The following is a 25,842-nucleotide window of genomic DNA, read 5'->3' on the forward strand; positions in this document are numbered from 1 at the left end:
CTCGCTACGGAAAGACCTTGTTCTCCGATCATTATCTGCAAATGGAAAGTGTATTGTATACCTTTATTATGTGTACTGTATACTACATATACAAAACACGCTTGTCGTATGTTAACTTGCATGTATGTGTGTGTCATGTGTCTTCGTATATGTGCATAATACCCAGGTAGCAGGATGACGTCTAAAGACGTCTTAATGACTTATTATTGACGTTAGAGTCATCATTAAGACAGTATTAATACGTTATTTGACGTCAATCTGCTACCTGAGTAATATACACAAATAATCGAAAATGCCCATATTGGTGAGAAACGGCTGGGAGGAAACACTTATCTCTCGCTTCTATTGTTGCACGAAAATAGCGGTCTTTGTGCGACACATTCGAGGCTTAGAAGTGCATCAGTAAAGAGTCAGGTTTTATCCCGATTAATCTTTTTTTTCTTTTTCTCTGAATTTTAGGAGTCGGCTTTTAGAGCAACGGGCATTTAACGTTGAGGCAGCGAGGTAAGGAGTACAGGATCTCTGTAGGAGGCGATTCCATTAAGATATCGAAAAATGTTTCCGCTGCTTTCATCGTTCGTAAATAAACGATAATTGTTATGTTCTTAACATGTTATAAAGTACAGGACTTTATATATTTAGATTTAGTTATATTTTACTGCAAAAAATATTTTTCATAGTTTTTCTAATTTGTTTAATTACAAATACGTCATGTATATACCCAGCATTTAAGTACAAACTAAATGCTTGATTTTTTTAAAAGATCGTGTTTTCCATGAGTATCTTAATCAATATCCGATTGAAAGATTAATGTTAGCGGTTTACCGGAAAAAGATTAATTCCTGCCATTTAAGGCTCATTAAGAGATACTCATTCGTGAAGCCAATTGCACGTTTTATTCGCTTCGGATACTAAATCGAACGTTTTACAGCGCCAAGCTCCACTTTGCTGGCCCACGTTACACTCTGTATATTTCTTATTGCTCCACCATAGCTTAAAACCGAAATTTGTATTGACCGTTAAGCGGGTATTACGAGGATAGCTTATCGTTTATCCGTATTTAACAAAACGACCGCGCGCGCAGCTACCAGGCAGTTACGTCTGGTCTAAATCGGCGGTGGTGGATCTGGCCATTGCGAAGGGCTTCCACATCCAGTTATTAGACCGTAACATCCGGCAACTTAAGTGCCTCGCACAGCATAATACACAGGGAAGCCGTGGAGCTCTTCTAGAGGTGAAGTTTCCGTGTCTCATTCTGATATCGCCGGTGCACCTACCACCTCTTGGAATTCTGCTGATGCGACATATCGTTCCTCCTGCGGATTTCCCCGACGAGCTTCATACGTGACGAGCGTAATTGCGATCTCCGTAACGCGAAATAATCCGCCGTACGAGCGTAAATCTGTGCTAATAGAAATCTTAAGTCGCCGTACCATATCCCCTTCGGAGGTAAGGGTTAAAATACTTTCCAAATAATTGTTCGTCCACATCGACCATCCGTTGATGACTTTGCCAGGAATATTTTAATATCTTACTGACTAAAATGATCAATTGCGGTTGCTTGTGGAAGAGTAGAAGGCAAGAAACGTTAAGTCCTTTCAGTTTGTTCTTCTACTCTCAAGCTATATAGAATGATATTGGCCGACCTACTTTAAAAGTATCGATTTCATTCCATCCAATCTGGTTTATACCCAGTAGGCATTTCACCGTTAAATATTTTTTTAATATATATTGTCAAAATATATATATAAATTGAACTGTTTCTGATATCAACGATTCAATTTTGATGTGCAATTTACCTTGACAAAAACAGGAAGGTCGGCGATAAATTAACCCAGACAGCACACAATATCCTATGGATGTCCCGCATATTATGTTCTGAATGCCTATATGGACGTTATATGAATATTTATAGGATATTGGTGCTATCGGGGAATACTAATTCTTTTTCTGTGAGTACACTCAAATATTAAATTAATCACATGAAATATATATATGCATAATTTAGAGCGATATATATAGACTTTATTATATACTTGTATCTTTCAGAGAAATCTGCGCGTGATGTAACACAATATTGTACACTACATTCAAATTGCAAGTGGCGTTTATAGAGATTGCTTCATCGCGAAGTCGTGTTTATTTAGATTTTCTCGTCAATAAAGAAAAGTGACATTTTTAATTAACTGTCGAGAAGAACGATCCTTTCTTCAAAATAGAAATATTAATACAAAGATTTTACAATTAATGTATTGAACAGGCATTATATCGAAGAAATTGACTCAAGCAATCTCAGCGGAAAGTAGAAAATTAATTTTTTATAAATATTTTATAATATAACTTGTGCAATTTGGTATAATTATATTGCAGAGGTAAGTATATGATGAAGATATTCAATTTTTTCGCTGCTCAAGAAATTTATTTGTTTATTCAGATATTGCTTTTTGAATTCTGATTAGTATCGATTGCGCGTATAGTTCCGGCCTCGAATGCGAATAAATATCAATCAATATACGTCCGAACGAACGTGGGTTAAGAAATGTGTTCGCACAGTCGTATCTAGCTGCAAAATCTATTAAAATAAAGATTAATCTCCGCGTGCGGATTGAAATACGAACGAGGAAAGCGAATTCGCGGCGATCACTCGCGAAATTGAAATTGGCATGATTTGTTGCGACAGTGCCTGTCTACGTCGTTATTTTAGCAATTTCATTCTGTAAGTGAACAATCACGAGCAATGCCGCGCATTTCCGTCATTATTATGAAATATCGCTTTAACTCCCTACCATAATCGAGGCGGGTAATTATATCCTCTGGTGAATCGACACATACGAGAGAATGTTAAAAGTGATTATTTTTTGATTAATTAATATTGTTTAATAAACGGGAAAATTATTTTATCAAGAATTTTGTTTAAAAAAATATATCTAAAACATAAAAAATATATATATACGAATTTTTATTTGCATATTTAATTCTTTTTCTTTTTAGACGTATTTATAATATGATCAGTTGCAGAGATTATAATTTTTCTCTTTTATATAGATGAACAATTAAGAGCGACAATTACGTTGATAACTGAGTGACAGTCCTATTGAGACCTTATTTAGCAGAATATAATTAATGAGATTCCGTAGTATATATAACTAGTACGACATATAGAGGAAGTACATTTAATTAATCAGATATATTATTCTAATTAGCATAGTTCAATCAAAGTTTTAGTCCAATTAAGAAACATACATCAATAGAGATTAACAATTGGTAATAATGTAAAACATATATTTCATGAGAGTGATAAATAGACGTTGCTATATTAATTAATTATCCTCTTTATAATGGCTTATCAATGTCGGAAGCGATTGATTGCAACGTGCTCTCGATGGCAATTAGTTTAAGATTGATTAACGTATTGCTAAAGTCGATAACATAGAATGGATTTACTTTATAATTGTGAAGGATTTACTTTATTTTAATTGCAAAGTTCTCATCCGATTTCTCTGTCTGCTGTTCGCAGGCTGGAATAATTTGTATAACGTTCACATTTAAAGTTTCTATTAAACTGAATATGAAATTGAATTATCTATTGAATTTAACATCCAACGTGCTGTGCTTGGCAAATATGAGGGGAAGCTTTAATGTTAATTCACCGGGCTTTCTAGTAGTTAAGCTGCGCGCTTGTATCAGGAAAGTTTGAGAATAGCTAGATTTCACTCCTGATAGTTACAAAAACGATGATTAAAAATCCGTTGATAAAACACAAAGCGTTATGTCGAAGTTTACCTATCGAAAAATTGCAACATTTCGGTCATATAGCAATAAAATCAAGGTTATATAATTTGACATAATAATCATCAAAATTTTAATCAGCGTTAAAACATTTTGTGCGGCTTCGTATATTCTATACGACTAGCTCCACAGTCTAAAGAGAAATAGAGAATCAGTTATCTCCCGAATTCCCCCTCCGAATTAAAAAATTATATGTAAGATATTTCGGATTTGAATCCAAATGTATCTTAAAAAATTTGCAATTGTCCTTGTTTCGTGGCGTCCTTCATGGGGAAATCTGCAATAAAATTATATTGTCATCAGATTTGCCGTATGTATTATAGATTTTATTTATTTTTTTTATGTGGGAGAGTGTTTCGATGACGTTAATACCAACGTAGCCAAATGTAAAGTCAAAGGATGTGGAATAGAAATTATTCATAATGACAATAAACCCCCAATGTAGTTAAAACTAAAAAAACACCTATATGACAAACACAGTACGGGTTATAACAAAATACGTACCTCAATCATATAGATAGAGAGCCATCCAGACTGGAGAAACGAGTATATCTACAAGAGTAGGCCGTCTAATTATTGTACCCGAAAAGACGTTCGCGAGACCGACAATTAATGAAAGTCAAAGGTTTTAGAAAGCAATAACTCCGAAGATATACTCGCTTTTCTCAACGTTGATGCAAATCAATTTCATGCGGTAATAGAAAATATTGAGCCATCAACGGAGATTTCGGAGCCGCTTTGCGAGGAACGTGCGGCTTATAGTCATTGTTTTGGCTGAACAGGCTCACACGTGCACGTGCGTGGGTGGATGTTCCGTGCATGTGCTTGTGCAGGAAATAGTGTACGAGATTGCGAGAGATGGTCCTCGATACTCGATTACGATACAATCTCATCTCTTCTGTTCGTCGTACGATCCGGCCGCGGCCTGTATCGTCACCGATGTACGCTGTCTATCCTCAGTCTTCATTGTCGGATCCGCGCGAACGTAGGTATTGCGGGAAATGCGATGATTAATAACGGCGGCGGATGACCGTTTATTATACCCTCGCTCACGCTGACCCTTCATTCTCGGCTGGCAGCCGAGGGATGCAATAAAACCTATTGGAGCCTCCAGCGCATATATAGAGCACCAATGTGATCCGCCGCGCGATGACCTGCATATCCGCCTCCGTTCTTGAACCTATCAATCCGGCTACGCGATCGTTCGATCGCGCCACCCTTATTCTCCGGCGATACAATGGCATGGGATAAAGACCCTAGTCGATGGATTATGAGGGAAGTGGAATTTGAAATATCGGGAGAAGTGTCGTCGGCGATAAAGGGAAACACGAGGGAACGCTTCGCGTCGCGACACGATATCCCGTCGGTAATATTACGTTGTTCGTTCTGATAAATTTCAAGAGCGGTGCCGGTTGAAATTAAATTGATATTACAACGAGGATAAGTTAGTTACGTTCCTTTCGAATTTTATTTAACTCACGATTGGCCAATTTCTGTTCTGAGCTCGAGCAACGAAAAGAGCTCGACGAATTCCGAAATTCTGTTCGCGTAAGTCGTTTTACATGCGGTGCTATAATAACGAATTATCTAAAAATATAGAGCAAGTTTAGCTGCAGAGCGGAAATGGAGGTAGAAAAATGCCGCGCGTCCTTAGCAATGTTCGAGTAATCTTGAATAGGCGAGTGCATTTATACCGCTTCGTTAGATCTCCGTGTTGAATTACGCCGTAAAAAGAAGCGTAATAAACCATTGCGCTTTCCGCAAAACGTCACACGACGTTTTATGTACCCGAGATAGAAGGAGTTGGCAACGCTGGGCGCGCACTCGCGCACGAGTACCTCTTTCAAAGAATATCGTTTGATTACCTGGTGCTGGACCAAGTTAGCGTATTCCGCGCATTTCAAATACCCGTTTGCAAATGCAAATTCGCAATAACGAGCCCCTATCGTCCAATTGTAACGCCGCGGCAACGTCGAATTAGGCAACGCATTTGCGAAGGGCGAAAGAGAAATGCAGATTCGCTGGCGTCCTCTGACACGCCGCAAATGTGGCAATTTCAACCATTTTCTTTGTCCGTATTTTTATAAAATTCGGCACATATCTAAAGTGTCTGCCTGCTTTGAAAGGGCGAAATTGAATAATACAGATTCACATATCCATCGTGGCGGTAAATTGAGCGATCGAGCGAAAGTGGGGCTGTAATGCAGCTCAACTTATACATATAATTTCCGCCGAGCGCTATTTTCTACCTCTCTGTCTTCAAGCACAACAATAGGAGAGTGACTTATTTATTTTGAACTGGAGCTAGGTCTCCAACAATTTTCCAGGGCTGCGCGCATGGTTCTAAGGTCATAAAGGCACGCGAATCAGCTAGCTGTCGTTATCGGGTCTATCATCCGGACATTGGTACGCGGTCATCGTAAAAGATCAGCAGATTGCATGATTCCAAAGTGCGTTGCACAGCGGCGATGGCCATCGCAAAGTTCACGCGATCTAGGCACCCGACCTAGCGAATGCGATTCGTTTTTGCGTGTGTATACACGTGACCTCGCGGCACCACGCTTTATAATGGATGAATTGCACCGAGAAATTGCCCGAGCTACTATAGTTGAAGTACACGACCTGGTTTTTAAGAAGTTAGAATTTACTAAACGTGACTGGCAATCAAATTCGGTATCGCGCACGTGTAATTTGGCGGCTGCGGTCTCAACAGTCGCCTGTGTTTCATCGTCGCGAAAGTTTTCTGATCCCGGAGTAGATAACCTTCCAAATATCCCGCACTGACTTGAGTAGAAGAAAATGAACGCGGATTATACCTGAATATTTGATGAGCAACGGAATTCGGTAAACATTTTAGTAAAAACAACAACGTGTAATTACTCATTTATAAATTTATTTGTAAATTATAAAGGACCATTAAAATATAAACGTATATTAATTAACAATTTTTTGTTGTGCTCATCAAGAAAGACTCACTTTTATCAGATTTTTCGCTCAATTTTCATCAATCATTGAGAAGTCATTTGTGATAGTATCTAAAATATAATAATAGGAAGTAATAGACTTTATTATTTATAATATAATTAACCAAACATTTATAACATAATTATATTGCATAATCGTCGATGTAATAGATCTGCTTCCTCTTCTTCAAAGTCCTCAGAGTCCTCAGAGTCCTCAGGGTCCTCAGGGTCCTCAGCAACATCAGGGTCATCTGGCAAAAACCACACTATTGTGACTATTAAAATTATTATAATATTGATATAAATAATAAAGAATAAATCTTTTAAGACGATGAAACTGGCCAGCAAAATTTGTATCGCAAACATTTTTACTGTCGAATTATAGCTGGCACAACGGATAAAATACGAGAACTACTCCGATTTCCACCAAGATCGATTTAACTTGAAACGTTTTCGGTAATAAAGGCGGCTGTGTCAGCAATCCTCAAATAAAATTTTCATGACGAAACATGCTAACGGTGTCGACGAGCACAGACATATACGAAGGGATAACGGATAAAATACGGATACAATTATATATTTCTATTACCATGTTTACTGGAATTTTCAAATGTTTCGTTATTATTGACAAATGTTTATGGATTAATAAAAAAGTTTGAAACAAGTTACCCGACAGGATATCGCGTTTACAAAGCAAAATGTGAAAAATACCATCCGGGTACAGTGCTTTATCAGCGCCAGAATTTCATAAAGCTGGTATTATAAAACATGCATGTTCAGCGAGGATGACAAGGAAATTATTATTTAAAAAGGAGGCTTTTTCAGCTGGTTATATTAAAGATTTTTTTCATACGTATGTTTAATGAAATCCCTGATGGTGCTTTTGATGCTTCTATCATATGTCCGCCTGCATCAACGTGTTACATAAAAATAAGCATTATAAAATGTCTTGTTTGCACAAAGCGGTTGAGGGAGTATTCTGTTCTGTTGCATTTTATAGATTCATCGTAATTAAAAAAGAAAAATCCCGGAATATTTTAAATTTTATCTAATTTTATATAAATTTATTTTAAAAATGTTACAAAATGAAATGACAAATGCGTATTATTGAATTTTTTATATTGGCGTATTTTTCTCTCATTACACCCACACACACACACACACACACACACACACACACACACACACACACACACACACACACGCGCGCGCGCGCGCGCGCGCGCACGCGCACACACACAATCCCATGGTGAAACTGTCCGAGTATCCGTACTGACGTACGTTATTTTGTATTGCGATTTGTATCGGTCGATGGAAAAACTACCGTCAAAATCTCGCGCGGCGAAAAAGTTTGTGCTTTACAATAAAGTTACAGATACATATCACACAGAATATATTTATTCACCGTACGGCACGTTTTCATGTGCTACGAAGAGAAAATATCAATATACCCGATGTATCGGCTACAAGTATCGCATACGTGTCCGCCGCCAACATTTCTAACTGATTTACACGAGAATCGTGCGATAAAAAAGTTTGTTACGATTCCTTTTAACTTTTTTGTCCGTCATTAAAGGATTGCTCATCATACGCAATGTTTGCATATCTTTTGAAAAATTATCGGTTTAGCTTAATAAAATATTTGTAACATCAATTTTTAATATATATAAGATATTAATAATAGCGTGATATTTTTTATTAATTACATATTTAATAAAACAAGAAAAACCAACAGGCGGTAAAAATAAAATCATATAAATTATTTAATCTCTTTTATCACAATATCTAATAAAGTTTTTGCAAGGTAAAGATACATGTGTCGATAGAATTGAAAGAATATATCTGGCATTAATAGAAACGGCATTACATCTTTGGATAAATATTTTTATCTCCAATTTTGGTAATTTCTTTTCAGGCCTGCGATAATTATAACTAATTATATTAAAAGATGATTAAAAATATTTCTTATTATGTATGTAATCTTGATGATTTTCGAAAGTATATCTTTTTCAATATTTTCTAATATTCTCTTATTTTTGTTGTATTACTTTGTTGCGACGTCATAAAACGCAAAGTGCTCGATAATATACGCTCGATATGTATTATATATATATATATATATATATATATATATATATATAACCTATATATTACCTATGTTTAAAGCGGTAAAAATAAAGGAATGCTATATACCACAACATAATGGCGAATATATGATTAAAAAGATTATCTGTTGCCATGTTTCGAGTTTTTTACATATGTCCAATATCGCATCTATTAAGATTTTAGAAATACTACATAATACTATACTATATAATACTATACTTAAATTTTGAGGTATAAATGATAATTGAAAATAGTACTTACCTTTGAGAAACGTGATGATGATCGTCATAAGCGCCAATTTTTTCATTTTTGATGGCTCGATTCACCTAGTACTTACAGCGATTATTGGAGTCGTGGCGGGGTTAAACAGAACGGGTCTCGCTCCGGTAGTGTAATCTTAACCTGCGCAGAAAGGTTTATTTTGTAATATATGTCACTCGCATGCCGCAAGTGCAAAGCAGTTAATTCGCGACCCGCGTGCGTCGGTCACGCCGCGACAATTAAAGGGGATCTTTTAATCTCGCGCGGTTTAGAACTGCTTAAAATGGAAATTTCGCCAGGCCGTGGACTCGCGCGTGTGCGAAGCTATATATCCCCTTCCCCTCCACGTAACAGCGCTTTTACGAGCTCGTAAAGTCGTAAAGTAACACTCGGAACAATGATGAATTTTAGTCGAATTTAGATGAATGACGTCGTTGTCCGTCTTAATTATCTCCTATCATCTAGTCATTAAGTCTAATTCCTGGGACGCAATAGTTTCTTTCATCATTTAGTTGGCTCCTTGATATGTCCGGAATAGAGAATACCATCACACAATATTTGTCTCTTGATAATTTATATTTGTCTTTATTCGGAGGGGTAAAAACCACAGTGGTGTAAGTCAAATTTTTAAAAATATTTTCTCGTGTGGATAGATGCAATATGTATAATATATAAATTGCATCTATGCACGCGAGAAAATATATTAAAAAATTTGACTTACACCATTGTGGTTTTTACCACACCATGGCTTTTTACTCCTCCAAATATAGTTTTTGGAAGTAAATATGATTTAAAAAACTGTCATTTGGCGAAATTTCTTTATGTGACCAGGAAACTGTCTATATTATTGAAAGCTTTTTCTCTTTCTCTTTGAACGGTAACTAGTTCAAGTAATTCTTTTTCCATGGTAGCGAACCACATATTACGAACAACGACAAACTAACTTTTATTGTTAGAAACAAAATTGTACTCTAACAGAGAACTGAGCTCAAATAAATTTTTTATCTATCGAAATATATTTATGATATCGTTATTTTATCTCTAAAGGTTTTGTTTCGTTTTGCGTTGCCCCTTACAGGCGTATACGAACACGTAAAGCGATTATGACGGCATATCACCGTACACGGAGTTACACGGTTGATTGTCACATGTCGTGGGTGACATGCGACGCTGAGAACCCGATATGAGGCTTGTAAACGTTCCGCACAGACGGCAGGCGAATGCTTGACAGCTTCTCTCTCTCTCTCTCTCTCTCTCTCTCTCTCTCTCTCTCTCTCTCTCTCTCTCGGAAAACACCAGCAGACATTCTGCTTTGCGGCCGGGCTGTGCTTTTGCCGGCTTGGCGAGAATGCGCCGTCAAGTAACATATATGCAGCTTCCCGGTTTGTAATTAGTCCGCGAGATATCTACGTCGCGCGTCGGTCTGAGAGTGCGGCAGCGACATTACGACACGCTAGAAACGTTCGTTGTATATATAAATATGTATGTCATACACGCGGTACACATAACGATACGCTACTGTACGTACAGCCGAGATTTTCTGCTTACGACAAGTATATTCGGAGAAGCGGATAAAGGGCGAGAGAGCGTGTGCCAACCACGTTGTATTCCTAAGATTTTCAAAAGCACATCTCCTGCTGTGCAAGAAAAGTCTTTAGATTCCATCTTTTCGTTCCACGAATGGATATACGTCTGAGAAAATGTTTTAATGGTTGGCATCGATATTTCTCTGGATATTGTAACTCAGCTCATTAGTAGCTAATGGAATATTATTCCTGCATCTTTTGTAACGAGGCAGAAAAAAGAACATTTTCTCATTGTCGATTTTATTTATTCTTTTAGCTAGTATGATGAATACTTTTTGGCATTTTAGTAAAAGTATCAGGGTATGCAGAGTATCCAGGGTAATCTGGACCTGGACTATTGTTGGAACTACTGCTGGATGACGCAATTTCCATGCGAGATATCCCTGGTCTCGTATCTCTTGCAGGTGGCTGATCCATTTTTAAATTTGTGATGTGATCCCTCTCCTATACTGCCTAAGATAACTCCTACTGTCTGTTCCGTTGCCCGATGTTTTCGTGGTAGCCTCGTGCCTCTCGTGGTGTCCGCGATGGTCCTCCCAGGTAGTGGTGGAGAACGGAAGCAAGCCTGCAGCAGGCAAGGATGTAGGCGCAATGTGCAAACGGGCAGGCAGGCGATACAAGCACTCGTCGGATTTCGAAATGCGAGCACTCGCGCGCGACTTCGGCGATATTTTCTCGGCGCGGTAGAACTGTGAGGTTGATGTGCACTCGCCGACCATTCGATGATGAGAGCTTTTCCTTTATTTATTCCAATGTGAACTAACACATTTCCCGTACTTATTATTTTTACATTTTTGTAAGTACATTCCCAATATACTTAAAATTATTATTTAGTATTTAGTGTGATAGATGCAATTTTAAAATATCCACTTATATATACAATGTATTAGTTCCTTCTTTCTTTATATAGGCTCCAAATTAATTGCTCGTTAGAGAGGACAAGAAAGTCGCGTCGTTTTCATACTGAAGTTTTCGCAAGATAACGCGGTTAAATTATAGAAGTCTACGGAATATTTCGGGCGTGCTTTTTAAGCGCAAAACTTCCTGTTACAAATCAAGATTTAAAAACTTGATATCTTTCTTCCCCATCAACAGTTGTCTCGGGGATAAGACTTCAATTAATTTTCTGCAGTTATATCGTTTGCGCGTAATGAGCAAACTCGAGACAATACGCTGCCCACTCAAACATTGATGTCTCAAGATTGATTCCCAGAGAATTGAAAGAACTGTCCTTCCGTTAACGACTATCTGTAGAGAATGTTTCGGATTTGATCTCTCTCACAAGCAAATAATCCAATAATCGATCGATCATCGTCGTACACGAATACACGAATAGTGGAGAGCAAATTTTCTTAAAGCATGCTCGAGCGGACGGGAAATCCAGTAGACGTCGTTTGCGCGTACTCCCGAGCATCGATACGCGTTATAAAAACAAAAGAACGAGTGAATTCCTCTCCGTTGCTCATAATCGTCTCATCATTTTAGAAATATATAGGTTGTGCCGGTTTTTTCGTAACCGGAGAAGATATAAAATCAGTACAAAATTACGGCTCGCTAGGCGCGTATATATAGCTTCGCGACACGGTGCACCGTGGTGCTATGAGGATTCGGCCGCCACAAATAATTTCTTATTAATTATTTCTTCAAAAGGTATTCCCTTATTGGCTAACGCCGTGAGTAAAACATCTCCTCGGTTTTGACTCACATTTAAATACGCATTAAGAGCAGTCCACCGACCATTTAACTCCTTCATCATTACATCTCAGACTTTGTCCTTTGGTGGTATCTTTGTTTTGAAGTGTTCTATATATATGTTTCTTCACTAACGCAATCTTTTCTTTTATTGGCACAAGTGCTCGAGGCGGCGGCAGCTCGCCAGGCGCGTTTCTCGGCCATCGGAAGGAAGACTCCGCTCCGAAGTTCGCGGAGTACAACGTCCGCAAACTCTTTGCTTTCAATTCGCCACATTTTGTTTCCGCGCGGAAACTTGTCCCTTTAATTACGGAAGCGGTGGCGGAGAGGGAGGGGAAGGGGGAAGGGGAGGGGGCAGACCGAACGCAAAGTTCCCCGCAATTTCGAAGTCGCGGGAGCTCGGGCAAAGGTTCATCAGCTTGAGATTAATAGCCCATCTGTTTGTTTTACTTCGCTGAGCCGCTCAAGTACGATAAAGTTCTTCTGTGATTAATTGTGCCCGAGTCCGCGAATTTAAAATCCCCGAAGCGCCTCGCTATTCCGACGACATTCCGGTTGTTTTAATGGTACTGAAGGGCGTACGGCATTAACGTAGCTTTAACGAATTTTCCAACGGGGGGAAAGATAACAAATTCCGGGGCTTGTTCGGAGAAACCCAGTTGGTCCTTAAGTCTTCGAAGGATATACTTAGAGAAGTTTCCAGCGTGCGCGCAACGAGGAGTTTGTCCTATTTGCAATAGCATTTTGATTCTCGTGCAGGTTCATCTACGTAGAACAAACATTGAGAAGGTGCGAGTTCTTATAGTCGTTCGATATAACAGCTCGTACTTTCACGGTTCATCAGGATTCAGACAAAGCCGTCTTATTCTCATTTCAACGCTACAATATTCATGTATAAGAGAACTAAAGTTCAAAATTACATACCTTCAGCGCTAAAACAAGCAGCGAGGAGAATTTCAGAGGGAATGAATTTATTAAATAAAGCTTGGCATATAAACCGTGACTAGATAGTTTAATCAATAATGAGTAATTATGACTATTGCATGATGGGTATTATTTAACGTATGGAATTACGCGTAATGATTTCTACTGGAGTACAATGTTATTTTCATCACAAAACTTTGGACTGCGAATATACAAGAAAAAAAGTGTAGAAGGTGGAAATAGATGAAGACAGCGATGTTATTTACAGCTAAGGTGAAACAATAAATATCTATCATGGTTGGAAACTAGCGAAGTAAAAAACCACACCAACTGCGCCCCTGTTGCGTCCGATAGTTCGTTGTCATTTTCCTCTTTGTTTACCCTTCCTCGTAATATGTTACGTCGATTCGAGTTTGTGTCATTTCCCATGTTATATTTACCACTTTATCTCCAAAAAAGTTTTCTCGCGTATGAGGTATTGACAAATAAAAATTTTAGTAATCAGATTTTTTAAATCTAATATTTACGAATTAATATACAACAATAATTATTTTACGTTTGAATTAATTTTTAATAAATTTACGAATTTTTATTTGTAACAATCATTATTTCGAACTTGAAATTATTGAAAGATGTTGATTGCGAAATTTAATGATGTTTATTGAAACTTTATTATAAGAAATGTATAATTATTCATAATCGTTATCATTAAAAAATGTATTTAACATCATGTAAGTACCAAATACTCTTTTTATAAAAGGATTTTTTTAGTACTTTATCTAGTCACGTGACATTACAAAAATTACAGCAATTAATTTTAATAGTTATTAGATATTTAGTTGTAAAAAAAAGCCGTTTGTGTAATTCCTCTCTTTCCCTCATTTCCATGTGATAAAGCAGCGTGATGCTCCGGCATTAGGAACTTCCTGAGGAAGCTCTCGGCCTTTTCGCACTGATTTTCGTGCAACTCGGAGCGGGATTAAATCTACACGCTATCCCATCGCGCGCGCCGATTACCCGCGGCCGGATACGATAATTCTCGGCAAAAATTACACGCAGATGCGCATCGTATTCAAAGCGCGCGGTGAATCTCGCGGCAGGTGAAAGTAAAGACCGTCATAAACAAGAGATTATCCGTCGCCGTATAAATCCCCCCCGATATCCTCCCCTTCAACTTATGCGCGTTTTCATACCGATCCCCACTGTGCACTTCCATTTTCCCCATCTTATCGGATCTATAATCGCGGGATATAGGGAAAACGCGCATCCATTTGGCTTCCCTAATCTATTAAAGTACATCCCTCTCCGTCGAGTTGTTATAGCTTCGCCATCATCCTCCCTTCTCCGTGTCAGCCACTTCGCTCACGCGAGGTCATCCGACAACTTCATCAGCTCCGCGGCCTGCGGTGCACAAGTTGTATCTTGTTTACGGCATCACTGTAAATCGCACGATGTACCCCGGCTTGTTTTCCTGAGGCGCCGTCGGTCTCATTATACCAATTTCCATATCCGCCTCATTCTGCGAAGTCGGTGCGATAATGTTAGCGAGGCGAGAGAATTCCACTCGCAAGAAACAATTTTACGCGAGTTTTACGGGTTTCAACCGAGTTGAACCGTTTCAAACAGGAAATTGGCGCTTATAGGATGGAAAAGAGTTTCGCCGTAGTACCGTTCAATTATCGTTTAGCGCACTCAGCTAAAAACAGCGCTTCATGTGCACACGATGCTTGTGCAACGATTGCGCTGGGCTCGTCATAGGTCAGTAATATCCGCTGCAAAATTGTGTTTTACGTGACTAGCCAGCGTGAATTGCTTGCTCTTTGCAAGCAGCATAAAGGCAATATCTTTCTTTTCCAACGGTTGCTTGTTAACATGCAAGTGTACTTACCTTCGCGTATTAATACTTAATTCTTACGTCAAATTATTTATCGATTCCAGTTATAATTTTGTATTTTGTATTTTTAATTTTATTCAAAAAATTTTTGTAAAAGTAAATTTTTTATCACTGATTTATTTTATTTGTTTTTTAATGTGCAATGTACTGTCGCTTCAAATAATGTTTAAATATATATATAGTTAAATTTTTTTTCATGTAAGACTTTATTACAGATTATAAGTTTCGATAAAAAACTTGACATTAATTTGCGGAAAGTATGTTAGTTTCTATTAAATAAACGTGACATTTTTGCAAAATCTAAATGTAGAAAGTGGGGCGAGCAAACGCAGGTTCAAGCGCAATTTCGACGCGATTTCGGATACGTAATTAGCGAAAATAATTTCCGCGCTCTGTGCATCTAGCGCACGTAAGGGATTCGGGATGCTGTTCATCGCAAGATAATATTCAAGCGCGCGTACACGCAATTGCAACCAACGATAATTATAAGAGCTCTAATAATTGCGTAACTTAGTCTTGTGTCGCCGTGTTCTTCACGCTGCGTTGAGGCAGTCACGTAATTTTCGGGTGCCGCCTAGATTGTGTCGAGGTACGTATAAACACGTCATTCTGAATTTCGTATATCTAGCGCGCGAAACGGGCGGCGGGTTGCACCACAGACAAGTACAAATTTAATTAGCTCGCAAGAAGCGATGAAAGCGCGACCAGCTAATCAATGTCGTCAAACGTATGCAAAATATATAATATTATTATTTTTATTTTCTATGTAATATATTAATGTACAAAAAGTTCCAACTATATATACGATTGTTTATTGAAATATAGATCAATAAATGTAATATATTTCTCATTAAGCAACGATTTATGTCGAAAATATTACAAAACGTAAACTTAAATATGATCTACCGAGATTAAATAGTCTGATGAGAGATTTAGCGAATTCGTTAAGGGGATCCTGGTATGATTTACCAATTACGGCGATTACGGCGATGGCGCCGATGGCGCCGAATTTGCTCAGGCATCTGCAGTAATGCATTCTGCAGGTCTGTTAACAATCTCTGCAGCCGGTGTACTTCCTGCTTCAAATTTTGATATTGCTGTACCGTGCAAAATTCTACACGGGGATTTTGTATTGGTTGTATTGGTTGTATTGGTTCTGGTAACTGGTTTCGTAATTGATCCATCAGTTGTTGAAATCGCTGCTGCTCGTTGTTCATCATTGCCGGCATGGCCGGCAACGGCATATCAAATTGCGGCATATCAGTCAGATCAGCGGGGACATACATGTTATCTGCAACATTTAGTCATAATATAACATATTAATTATTAGAAGCAAGTAACCAGTGTTCACACATGTTACCATGGAAGTAATACGTCACATATCGTGAGTTTCTTTTATGCGTGGCTACACTAAGGGTTATTCCAGAATACGTTAGCTACTCATAAATGTCATAAATAAAACAGTATTGGTTCATATTCAACTTAAAAAAAATTGAATTTTTTATAATTCGTATATAGAGCAGATTGTTGGTTTCTATGTATAAACCAATAATAAATTCTAATACTTTGAGATACGCTATTTTCACAACGTTCCCACCATTTCTCGGATAAATGATTGTTATTTTCCTATTTCTTAAGATCTAAAAAAGGACTTTTAAAGATTAGTTTAGGTTCCATCAGGATGTGTGTGCAAAGTTTGGCCTTATTTTTTTTTACCGGTCCTTCCTTCTTAAATCTGTTTTTTTTTCGTGTGATTTACAATGACTTGTAGTTATTTGTTGTACTCTTATTCAACCTTTAAATCGAAGTGAAGGCTTTTGTTACAATTGCAGTCAAACTGATGGAATACAAATTGCAGAATGCAATTATAATAGTAATACAAATTAAAAGTCCATAGTAATTTTTATCGAGAAATTTTGTTAATAAATCGTTTGAGGTGCATTAAGTATTTCATTTTGTGTATCGGGTTTGTTGGGTTAATGAAATACCCATCAGTAATACGTGAACTTATTAACAATTCGCGATTTATTATTCATGATGCATTTATATGCGGATCTATAAATCATTCGCGCGTTCTATAGCCGTAGAACCGACGGGATATATCACGGAAGCACGCAATTATGGTAAAAATAGAGTTCGCGATATTACCTTATACAAAATACATTGCGCGAATCTACGGCTAATATCTCGGTTTGCACTTCCGCAGTTAAACGCAGTTATAAACGTCTATCTTTGTAGCTTTATCGGGTTTTAGCTTTAACCTTCCATACGTACATACGCCGCGTAAGAAAGTGTACACTTTCTTTAAAACCCACTTTATTTAAAAAATCGTTCACGCGCGTCTCGATATACTTGTCGAGTTCCGTCGTGGGCAATTGTTTGGCAGTATACTCATTTTTTTTCTGTTTCTTCTTCTTTAAGGGGTAAGGCCACCATGCGCGTAAAAAAAAAAGAACAATTTTGAGAATTTTTTTAAGAAGTATAGTAAAAGCTGTCGAATTTTCTTATGAAGTACTTTATAAAGTGTCTTTAAAGGTGCAAAAAAAAATATATATTTTTTTAATATATATTTTTTGTAGCCGCTATCGGTTCGCACGATTTGAAAAATGGTGTTTCGAGAAAAACGCGTTTAAAGTTTTAAGTAACGTTTTACGATTGATTATTACTAATTATACTATACCTTTAATCTGCGATGCCTGCACCGTATAATTGGCCTTCTAGGTTTACATTAAGTTCTTCTTCTTCTTTTCTGGCCAATTTTGAAGACATTCGAGCTGTTTTTGCAGCCTCAGTCAGCGATCGGTTCGAAAAATCGATGCGGAGTTCGTCTGCCTCAACGCAAAAATTGTAACAATTGCTTCCAACTGTCATGTCCAGCTGTCGTATAACTTGCATTATACTACAAATTCCATCGTTGAAAATGCATACGGCAAGATTCCCAGCAATATCCAATACTGTTTTTCCGCTTGATGTAGATTTTGGGGCCATTGACCATATCGTTGCGTTGAAACTTTCATTGCTATTTTGGGTGAAACCACCTATGCATCGACTTAGAAGTTCATCTCGGCTTAAATCTTCGTATATAGGCTTGATAGCTTGGAAAACTGTTTCCGGTAGAGGCTTTTTGTGTGTATAATCATCATTTAATGTGTTGGTGGTCGAACAGGTCAAAATCCGATCGTGCGGTAATCGTCCCAACATGCATTCGACGCGCCGCGAGGCACCTCTGCAAGCTGTCGTAAACGACCGGTTCGAGATTTTTTCTGACCACGAGATCTTTTTTTTCTTATTCTTGAAAGTTTAAGGAAGGTTTTAAGCTAATAAAAAAAAAATCGATTTTTTTTTAAATTGCATGGTGGCCTTACCCCTTAACGCAGATAAACTCTTTCCAGATTTTTTTCATATAGAGTACACAGATTTTGTGTACTCTCCTGTCACAGAAAGTACAGGTTACGAAAGATTCCAATTTTAAGTGATTATTCATTATTTTCTTGAACTGGTCCTTTCTGACAGTTTGAAGCGTTGAATCGTCTCCCAATAACGTCACTGTGTCACCAATGTCTTTGAAACATTCCTGACAGAAGTTGAATTGTTCATTTCTGTTCTGATACGAGCAATATACCATACATTTTGTTGTATTATGCAGTCCTGTTTGGCCGTGTATACTTATATGTAGTTACACCAATCTATATAGAATTAATGTTTCCTCCGTCATTCGCACCGATGACTCTCGCGCGATACCGCGACGTTTTCTATAACATTGAGAAGATTTATCTGTCAGGATTATTTAGGGATATTTACAGCAAAGGAAGATCTGACACGGACGGGTAATTGAGCCGTCTGTGGTATAGTAGCGCGAACATGATGTCGATGCGCGGAAACCGCACAAAAACCGCGACAGGGTCGGGCAAAAGAAAGAGGGGGAGGGAGAGAGAGAGAGAGAGAGAGAGAGAGAGAGAGAGAGAGAGAGAGAGAGAGAGAGAGAGAGAGAGAGAGAGAGAGATTAAGGTAATCCCATCTAACTGATGACGGTCGTTCCAAAGGTTTCAACAGATTAATTGGAAGATCGATCGACACTCGCGTTTCTTATCGTGGCAAAAAAAATAACACTATATGCGTCATAGCAACGTTGACGAGAGTGCGACACAACGTTGCTTCTTGAGGAGCATTAGAGCATTACCTTAGGCGGAAGTGCGGACTTGCATAATTTCTGTTTTGCGGCTTCCCAATTTTTATCGCTCTCTGGCTTTCGTCCGGCTTTCAACGTATTCATTAATCATTATGACGCTTATAATAATATATATTTATCTTTCTAGTTATTTAAAGAAAGAAAAAATTATATTTGCAGGTAAATATCGTTTGCATATCGATAACATTTAGATATGCGATGTATTTCGGAGTATACTGCCGTCGTAAACAAGAGTTGCTTCGAATTGTGTAAAATATTCCCAGAGATTATACTGATTATAGCATACAAGCATTGTATGCGCGAGCAGTATGTGATGTCAATTGTCGCGCGATAATTGTCTTCTACGGAATCGAGAGGGAAAAACGGAGAAAGCAATTTACTAAGCAGAGAGCAAAAGCGTATTGTGGGCTAATGACAGTGCCGTGCTATTGTGGCAGCGGTGTAAGCGTCAGAACGTGATTTATGGCTAATAATACCACGTTACTTGGACGTTTCGTTGGAAAAAAAGGGGGTAGATAAAGCGCGCGAGTGCATAAGATCTGTTATAATCCTTGTCGTCGCGGCTTAATCGATTCGCGTTGAAATGTCTGAATAATTTTGCTCTCTATCACTTTCATGGGCAATTGTAATTAAAAAAAAAAACGACTGATCTGTTGATAAGAATACATTAACGCGCTTATAATATTGCTTTTAATATCAATAAAATAAAAATTATGATGAAATACAGTAAAATAAAATAAAAGTAAAATATAATAATGCTTATATAATATAGTGTTACAAGTCTATATGCAAAATATGCCGCACCGAAGCAGAAGTGTTAATCTTTTATTCTTTTAGACCATATAAGTTGCGGTCGCTGAATAAATTGTGTCATAAGTGAAATAATTGACAAGTGAATCACAGCAGACGTCTTAAAAAAACAGTATAAGTTTTATTAACAAAATTATATAGATAATAATAAGAGAAATAGTGACTAATATTGTTTTGGCATAAATCGTCTACAATACGAATCGCGCTAGAGATTGCGCGATCATCGTCTTGCCGCACAAAAGTCAAAATTTCGAAGGCATCGTGTCATAATTAAGTGCGAGAATTACGGCGGTGATGCCGCACAGAATTTCGAAAGATTCCATTGTCCAACAGTCGTAAATCAATTTCCACAAATGATCGTTACTAAAAAAAAGAAAACAATGTTTTCTTACATGTGTAAACCTTCATCTTATTTTTTTAATGCGATATTTCGACATATAAGAAACACATTGGCATTGAAAACTAAAAAAACAATTTTCTCTTCGGTCTTGTCTACCCCTATTTCATATATAATTAATTAACATTTGATTGATTAGATCTAGTTTTATATGCGATCAAAGGTCCATATACGAAGTTTATGAAAACAAAGCTTCTTCTATGAGGAAGCAAAACTGTTACACGGATTGTGTGATTATTACAAAATTTATCGCTGATAGTAAAGCATGTCCTGCTATACTTAAAAATTAATATACTTAAATCAATTATTTCAAATTTATATGTATCATATAGGGGGGAGGGATATATAATAATAGAAGTACATACTGTTATAATGAAATAAAATGAATATATAAGTACTGTTATATCATCTGTATAGTCATAAATAATATTAAAAAAAAAAAAAACCAAATCATAATCCTGTACCGTTATCACAGCAATGGATAATAAAAAAAGCGAAGAAGAAAGTACATTTATCTTTGCGGCGATTTGATTTAAGTGTTAGCCATCAAATATTTACGGAATGGCTTCGCATTCGCCATCTCCTCGCACAATTGTTTTTCCACAGGCTGATGGTCTTAAAGAAGTACATCACCTTCAGTGGAATCTCGCTCCACGCTCTGTATATTCACGCTTCACTTAAATTATTCAGAGGGCGAGAGAAATCCTGGGGGAAGGGCTAATCCGAGGACGAGAGAATTGCGGGGCGCACCTGCACGCGTTTAAAGCAGCGGAAAAAGGGCGCGCGAGTCGTTTAACCCGAAATCAGCTTAGCGCGTTCTCTTTCTGTCTCGCGTCTCCGCGTTTCCGCGTTCGTTCTATCTCCGTGCCTTCTCGTTGTTCATCCCTCTTCCCGGATAGATTTTATTATTTATTATATATACGCTTGCTACGAGAGAGAGAGAGAGAGAGAGAGAGAGAGAGAGAGAGAGAGAGAGAGAGAGAGAGAGAGAGAGAGAGAGAGAGAGAGAGAGAGAGAGAGAGAGAGAGAGAGAAATTGGTGCCGTTCGCCCGTTCTCATCCTCGTCCTCTTTCTGCTCGTCTCTCTACCCTCGCAAGGCGATGATTGCAGTAACTTCCGATGTATAACGTTTCATATCAGAATGCGAACAACGAACGGGGACGAACTGTCGGTGGAAGCTATGCGACTGGGCTACAATAGTTCCCTTCTGTTCGGCTTGCTCGATTTGGTCGCCCGTTCCATGGAATAATGCATCAAATTTTAAGTAGACGTAAGCGCTCGATCACCGTTCCGATTTTAGACCGACCGTGACATCATTAATTTATTATTATATAATATAATTTAATTTAATTTTACATAAATGATGTAATTAATTTTTTAATTGCGTGTCTTTTGTAATTTTAATTTTTATTTGTCGTGAAAGAACAGATAAGAATTGAAAAAAGAATTCGATGTTTTCTTATATTGTAGGCTGCAATGTAATTATATAAAAGGCAATAGTAACATTATTTTATTTTGTAATGTAAGATAAATAAAATCTTTTTTGAAAAAAGTAATAATCTTGTGGTCGTGGAACATATTTTGCGTTTAAAATGGGGGAAAAGAACACATTAGAAAGTGAAATAATCAAGCAGTTGTCGTAACCTCGCCTCACTCTAATTTAGATTGAGCAAATTATACACCGGTACATTCATATCTCGCGACGTAAAAACGCGGCCGTGAAGAGCGGTAATTTCGAGATTTACGCGCTGATTTCCAAGTGTGTTGAGATAAAAATGTAGCGGACCGGCGAAAACGTAATTAACGTAGTTACGACAACGTCGCTACACGAAGTGGAAATCGTCGTCGTCGGTCTACCGTTGTAGATCGCGCGAGAAAATAATGAGTCGTAAATATGCGACTCGGAGCTCGGAGCGATAGGAGAACGAGGGGAAGAGACGGGTTATATATGAAGCGACGATAAAAACCTGCTAAAGGTAATATCCAGATTGTTAGCCAGTGACGTGGAAAGAGATGGAATAATCGGAAGATCTTGCGATTAAACTACGTGGCGCATGGAAATCATATTCTATCTCTTTACTGCATGCACGAGAAATGTAACGCGTGTGTGTGTGTGTGGTGCGTTTGTGATAAAGTGTATACATGTATATCGGTTCAACATTGGGACGTATGACGTAAATAGCGCTTCGTGTTGATTTACCATTTAACGTTGGCGCCGGTGATAACATTAATTATCATTACCCTCATTCCGAGAGGTATATATATTACGCGGACGGAGTATTTGAAATATGTCGCGGTTCAATAGCGCCTGAATAAGGACAGTTGAAGTTGATTATCCCACAATCTACCACTCTGGCGAGAATTGGAGCGCGGTGTCCCGTAGAACGTGGATAACATTCCATTTGACCTATATATATTTTGCAATTCCCTAGGTTCTTAAACGAGGGGAACGCGTTCAGCTGACGCGCATTCTCTCAACATACGTTTGACGCTTCTGAATAACGTAACGACCGTTCTCCGGAGTCTCCATTGCAAATGGAGTGTAAGGCAATGGAGTAAAGGCGGCGTTTGATTCGGTCGGTTCAATCGAACGCGCGGAAAATGTATATAACACGCGTATATCTCTCGCATCGTGGAAAAAAAGAAATGTTTCGCTTTTCTCATGCAATATCTAAAGTATCGGTCGCACTTCGATCGATAAATTTCCATTTAAAAGATTTCCATCAGCGAGATGTGTTTGGCCGCTCATTGAATACCTCCATTGAAGTGCCACGTTACGCTGCTCGTGCCAAGCAGTCTATTTACATATGGCTCTTACTAGTCTCACTCCCCTTCTTGAATTCATTCTTACGTGCGCAATCTTATTTGCTTCTCGCGCTTTTCATTGTCGACTGTCCTCGCGTATCTCTTTCCGCCGAGGTTGTCGCGTGAGAAAACGTAGGAATAATACCCGGCTCATAAGTCGCGCACGAACTTATTCTACTGCGTATAGTACGAACTCATAGCAACGTAAAATTCGCAACGAGTTTTATTGTTCTACGTATTTCTATGTTCCCGTAAATACACGGTTTTATCGGGCAATCCTTTTACCACCTCGACTTAACGCTGACAATATGTTATTTAAAATCGATCGTCGTAAAAGGGGCCGTATCTCTCTTTCTATCTCTTCGCAGTCGTAAAAATACTACCTGTTTTAACGCCGCCAAAAATATCGGCGTTCACCACAGTTTTTGACAGTATCGGAGTCTTTAATACATAATCTTTGTTTGATACTCGCTTGTACATTAGTAGTTTGATAAGTATATTTGTTGTATTAGCGCGTATATTTGTTGTATTAACGCATGTATTTGTTGAGAATTCTTCGACCGCAAGGAGAATAATGGACTGTGATTGGTCAATTTTTACAACTCACGGCTTACAACACCCATTGTAGACCGGTCCTACGTGACTCGCGCGGAACGTTGGCGGATTGCGATCGTTAGTTTGTCAATATTCGCGCGACTCACTCGACTCGTGCTGTCCGTCCGCGGGTGGCATTCCCAATTAATGGGAAAAATTGGTACTCGCTCGCGCCGTACTTTGCAAGTGCGCGAGCCAGAGAGTGCCGGAAGGACTCACTCATCGTTAAGCCGTCCGGGAGTCCACACCAGCCTCTAAGCACACTTATTGGACACGATCGAGTTTTCCACTAATCACTCGGACGCAGTCAAATTCGTTTGGACGAAGTCAAGTCCTTGCACACTCACCTCATTCTGGTGCACTGTCGAGTCACCGCACACACTCACGGTGTCTTTGCATACCGCCGTCTTGGCGTATCACCATTCGGGTGTCGCCAAACGGCCGGATTTCATTCGGAGGTCATCAACGAGTACGATCAACGAGACTATAACACCGGGTCTTGTCTACACCCTTGCCTGCCTCCTTGCCCTTATTATTGCACGCTCTGCTTGCCATTATTGCACGCCTTCGCTCCTCCCGCTATCACGGAGGGCTCGCAACCGAGAGGAAGGACATCGACAGAGAGAGCATCTTCCAGGAGGGCGCCGGGCCACGACACAATGAGTCGCTTTGCATTTTACGTACTTGTCGCTTTGCGTGCATGCTGCACCCGCTCTATTCGTTTTTAATTACGTTTGAACATCGCAAGGGTATTGTCTCTCTGGTCCTTCGAGTTTCTAATAGGACTTCCGAGAATCCGGGGAGCGCTTCACACCCCCTCGAGCAATCTTTAAACAAGAAATCCTTTTAAAATGGCAAATAAATGGCAGATGGAAATTTTAATCTTTTTCCATTACTGTGTTTTTTATCATTTTAAGCATTTAACTTTATATCTTCTTACTTCTATTTTATCATTTTTCAAGTCTCTTTATCTAGCACAAATTTAACAGAGGAACATGTATCTCCTTGTTTTAATAAAACTTTTTGCTTCTTAACATTAACCAGGAAAAGAAATAAAGCGATGCTTTCAGCTGCTTTATACAACATTTATGTATACACAGCATTTCATAACTACAATAATTTATATAAAACTTTATGATAATCTTTCAGAAAAAATAAATTTTGCTTCTTTAGAGGAAGCTTTGTTTTTGTAAAAAATTTTTTTTTTGTTTTTTTCTGAACGTGTTCAGAATATTCTAAAACGTCGAAAAATTGCAATTTTAAAAAATGTTTGTATGTATGTATGTATGTATGTGTGTATGTGTGTGTGTGTGTGTGTGTGTGTGTGTGTGTGTGTGTGTGTGTGTGTGTGTGTGTGTGTGTGTGTGTGTGTGTGTGTGTGTGTGTGTGTGTGTGTGTGTGTGTGTGTGTGTGTGTGTGTGTGTATGTGCCAAATTTACCAAAATTTCTATAACTCCAGAACTAATCAACCAAATCTTAACGAATTATATATGAAATAGGGGTAGAAAAAACTGAAGAATATAATAGCATTAATATAAAAATTGCTAATAATCAAGGGATTCTTTTTTAAAAATTTTTTGAATTTTTGCTCTGTTGTCCGTTAATGTGCTTTAACTTCCGTAATTTTTTTGATATCAGAGTGCATTTTTTTTTTTAATCAATAGAGTATTATGTAAGGAAATAAGTTGGGATTAAATTTGGCAATGATTGGTAAAGCAGTTCTTTTTTAATAAAATTTTGAATTTTTATAGAAATGTTCGTTTATGTTTTAACTTCCGCAAATTTGGAGATATCAATCTATTTCTAATTTTATTATATTTTTAGTATTTTTT

General features: G+C 38.1%; 2 protein-coding genes and 1 long non-coding RNA gene across 3 annotated transcripts in view; 1 reads left to right on the top strand and 2 right to left on the bottom strand.

The window, feature by feature from the left end:
- LOC143902241 (zwei Ig domain protein zig-8) overlaps positions 1-25,842 on the top strand; it is an 85,803-nt gene that overhangs the window by 31,116 nt on the left and 28,845 nt on the right. The window lies entirely within an intron of this gene.
- Positions 6,778-9,441, bottom strand: LOC143902251 (uncharacterized). The gene is made up of 2 exons (XR_013258315.1): positions 9,120-9,441; positions 6,778-7,003 (listed from the first exon to the last, which is right to left on the bottom strand). It is a non-coding gene; the product is annotated as an uncharacterized LOC143902251 (long non-coding RNA).
- LOC143902250 (uncharacterized) lies at positions 17,898-19,138 on the bottom strand. Its single transcript, XM_077414981.1, has one exon. The coding sequence runs from the start codon at positions 18,414-18,416 to the stop codon at positions 17,898-17,900; it is 519 nt and encodes a 172-aa protein (XP_077271107.1). The 5' UTR covers positions 18,417-19,138.

This window comes from Temnothorax americanus, unplaced genomic scaffold (assembly GCF_048541705.1).
Source record: "Temnothorax americanus isolate GAGA-0224 unplaced genomic scaffold, ASM4854170v1 Scaffold39, whole genome shotgun sequence".
Lineage (NCBI taxonomy): Eukaryota > Metazoa > Arthropoda > Insecta > Hymenoptera > Formicidae > Temnothorax > Temnothorax americanus.

Excerpts from the sequence above, each read along its gene's own strand:
- LOC143902250 (XM_077414981.1), bottom strand. The coding sequence starts at position 18,416 with ATGTTGGGACGATTACCGCACGATCGGATTTTGACCTGTTCGACCACC.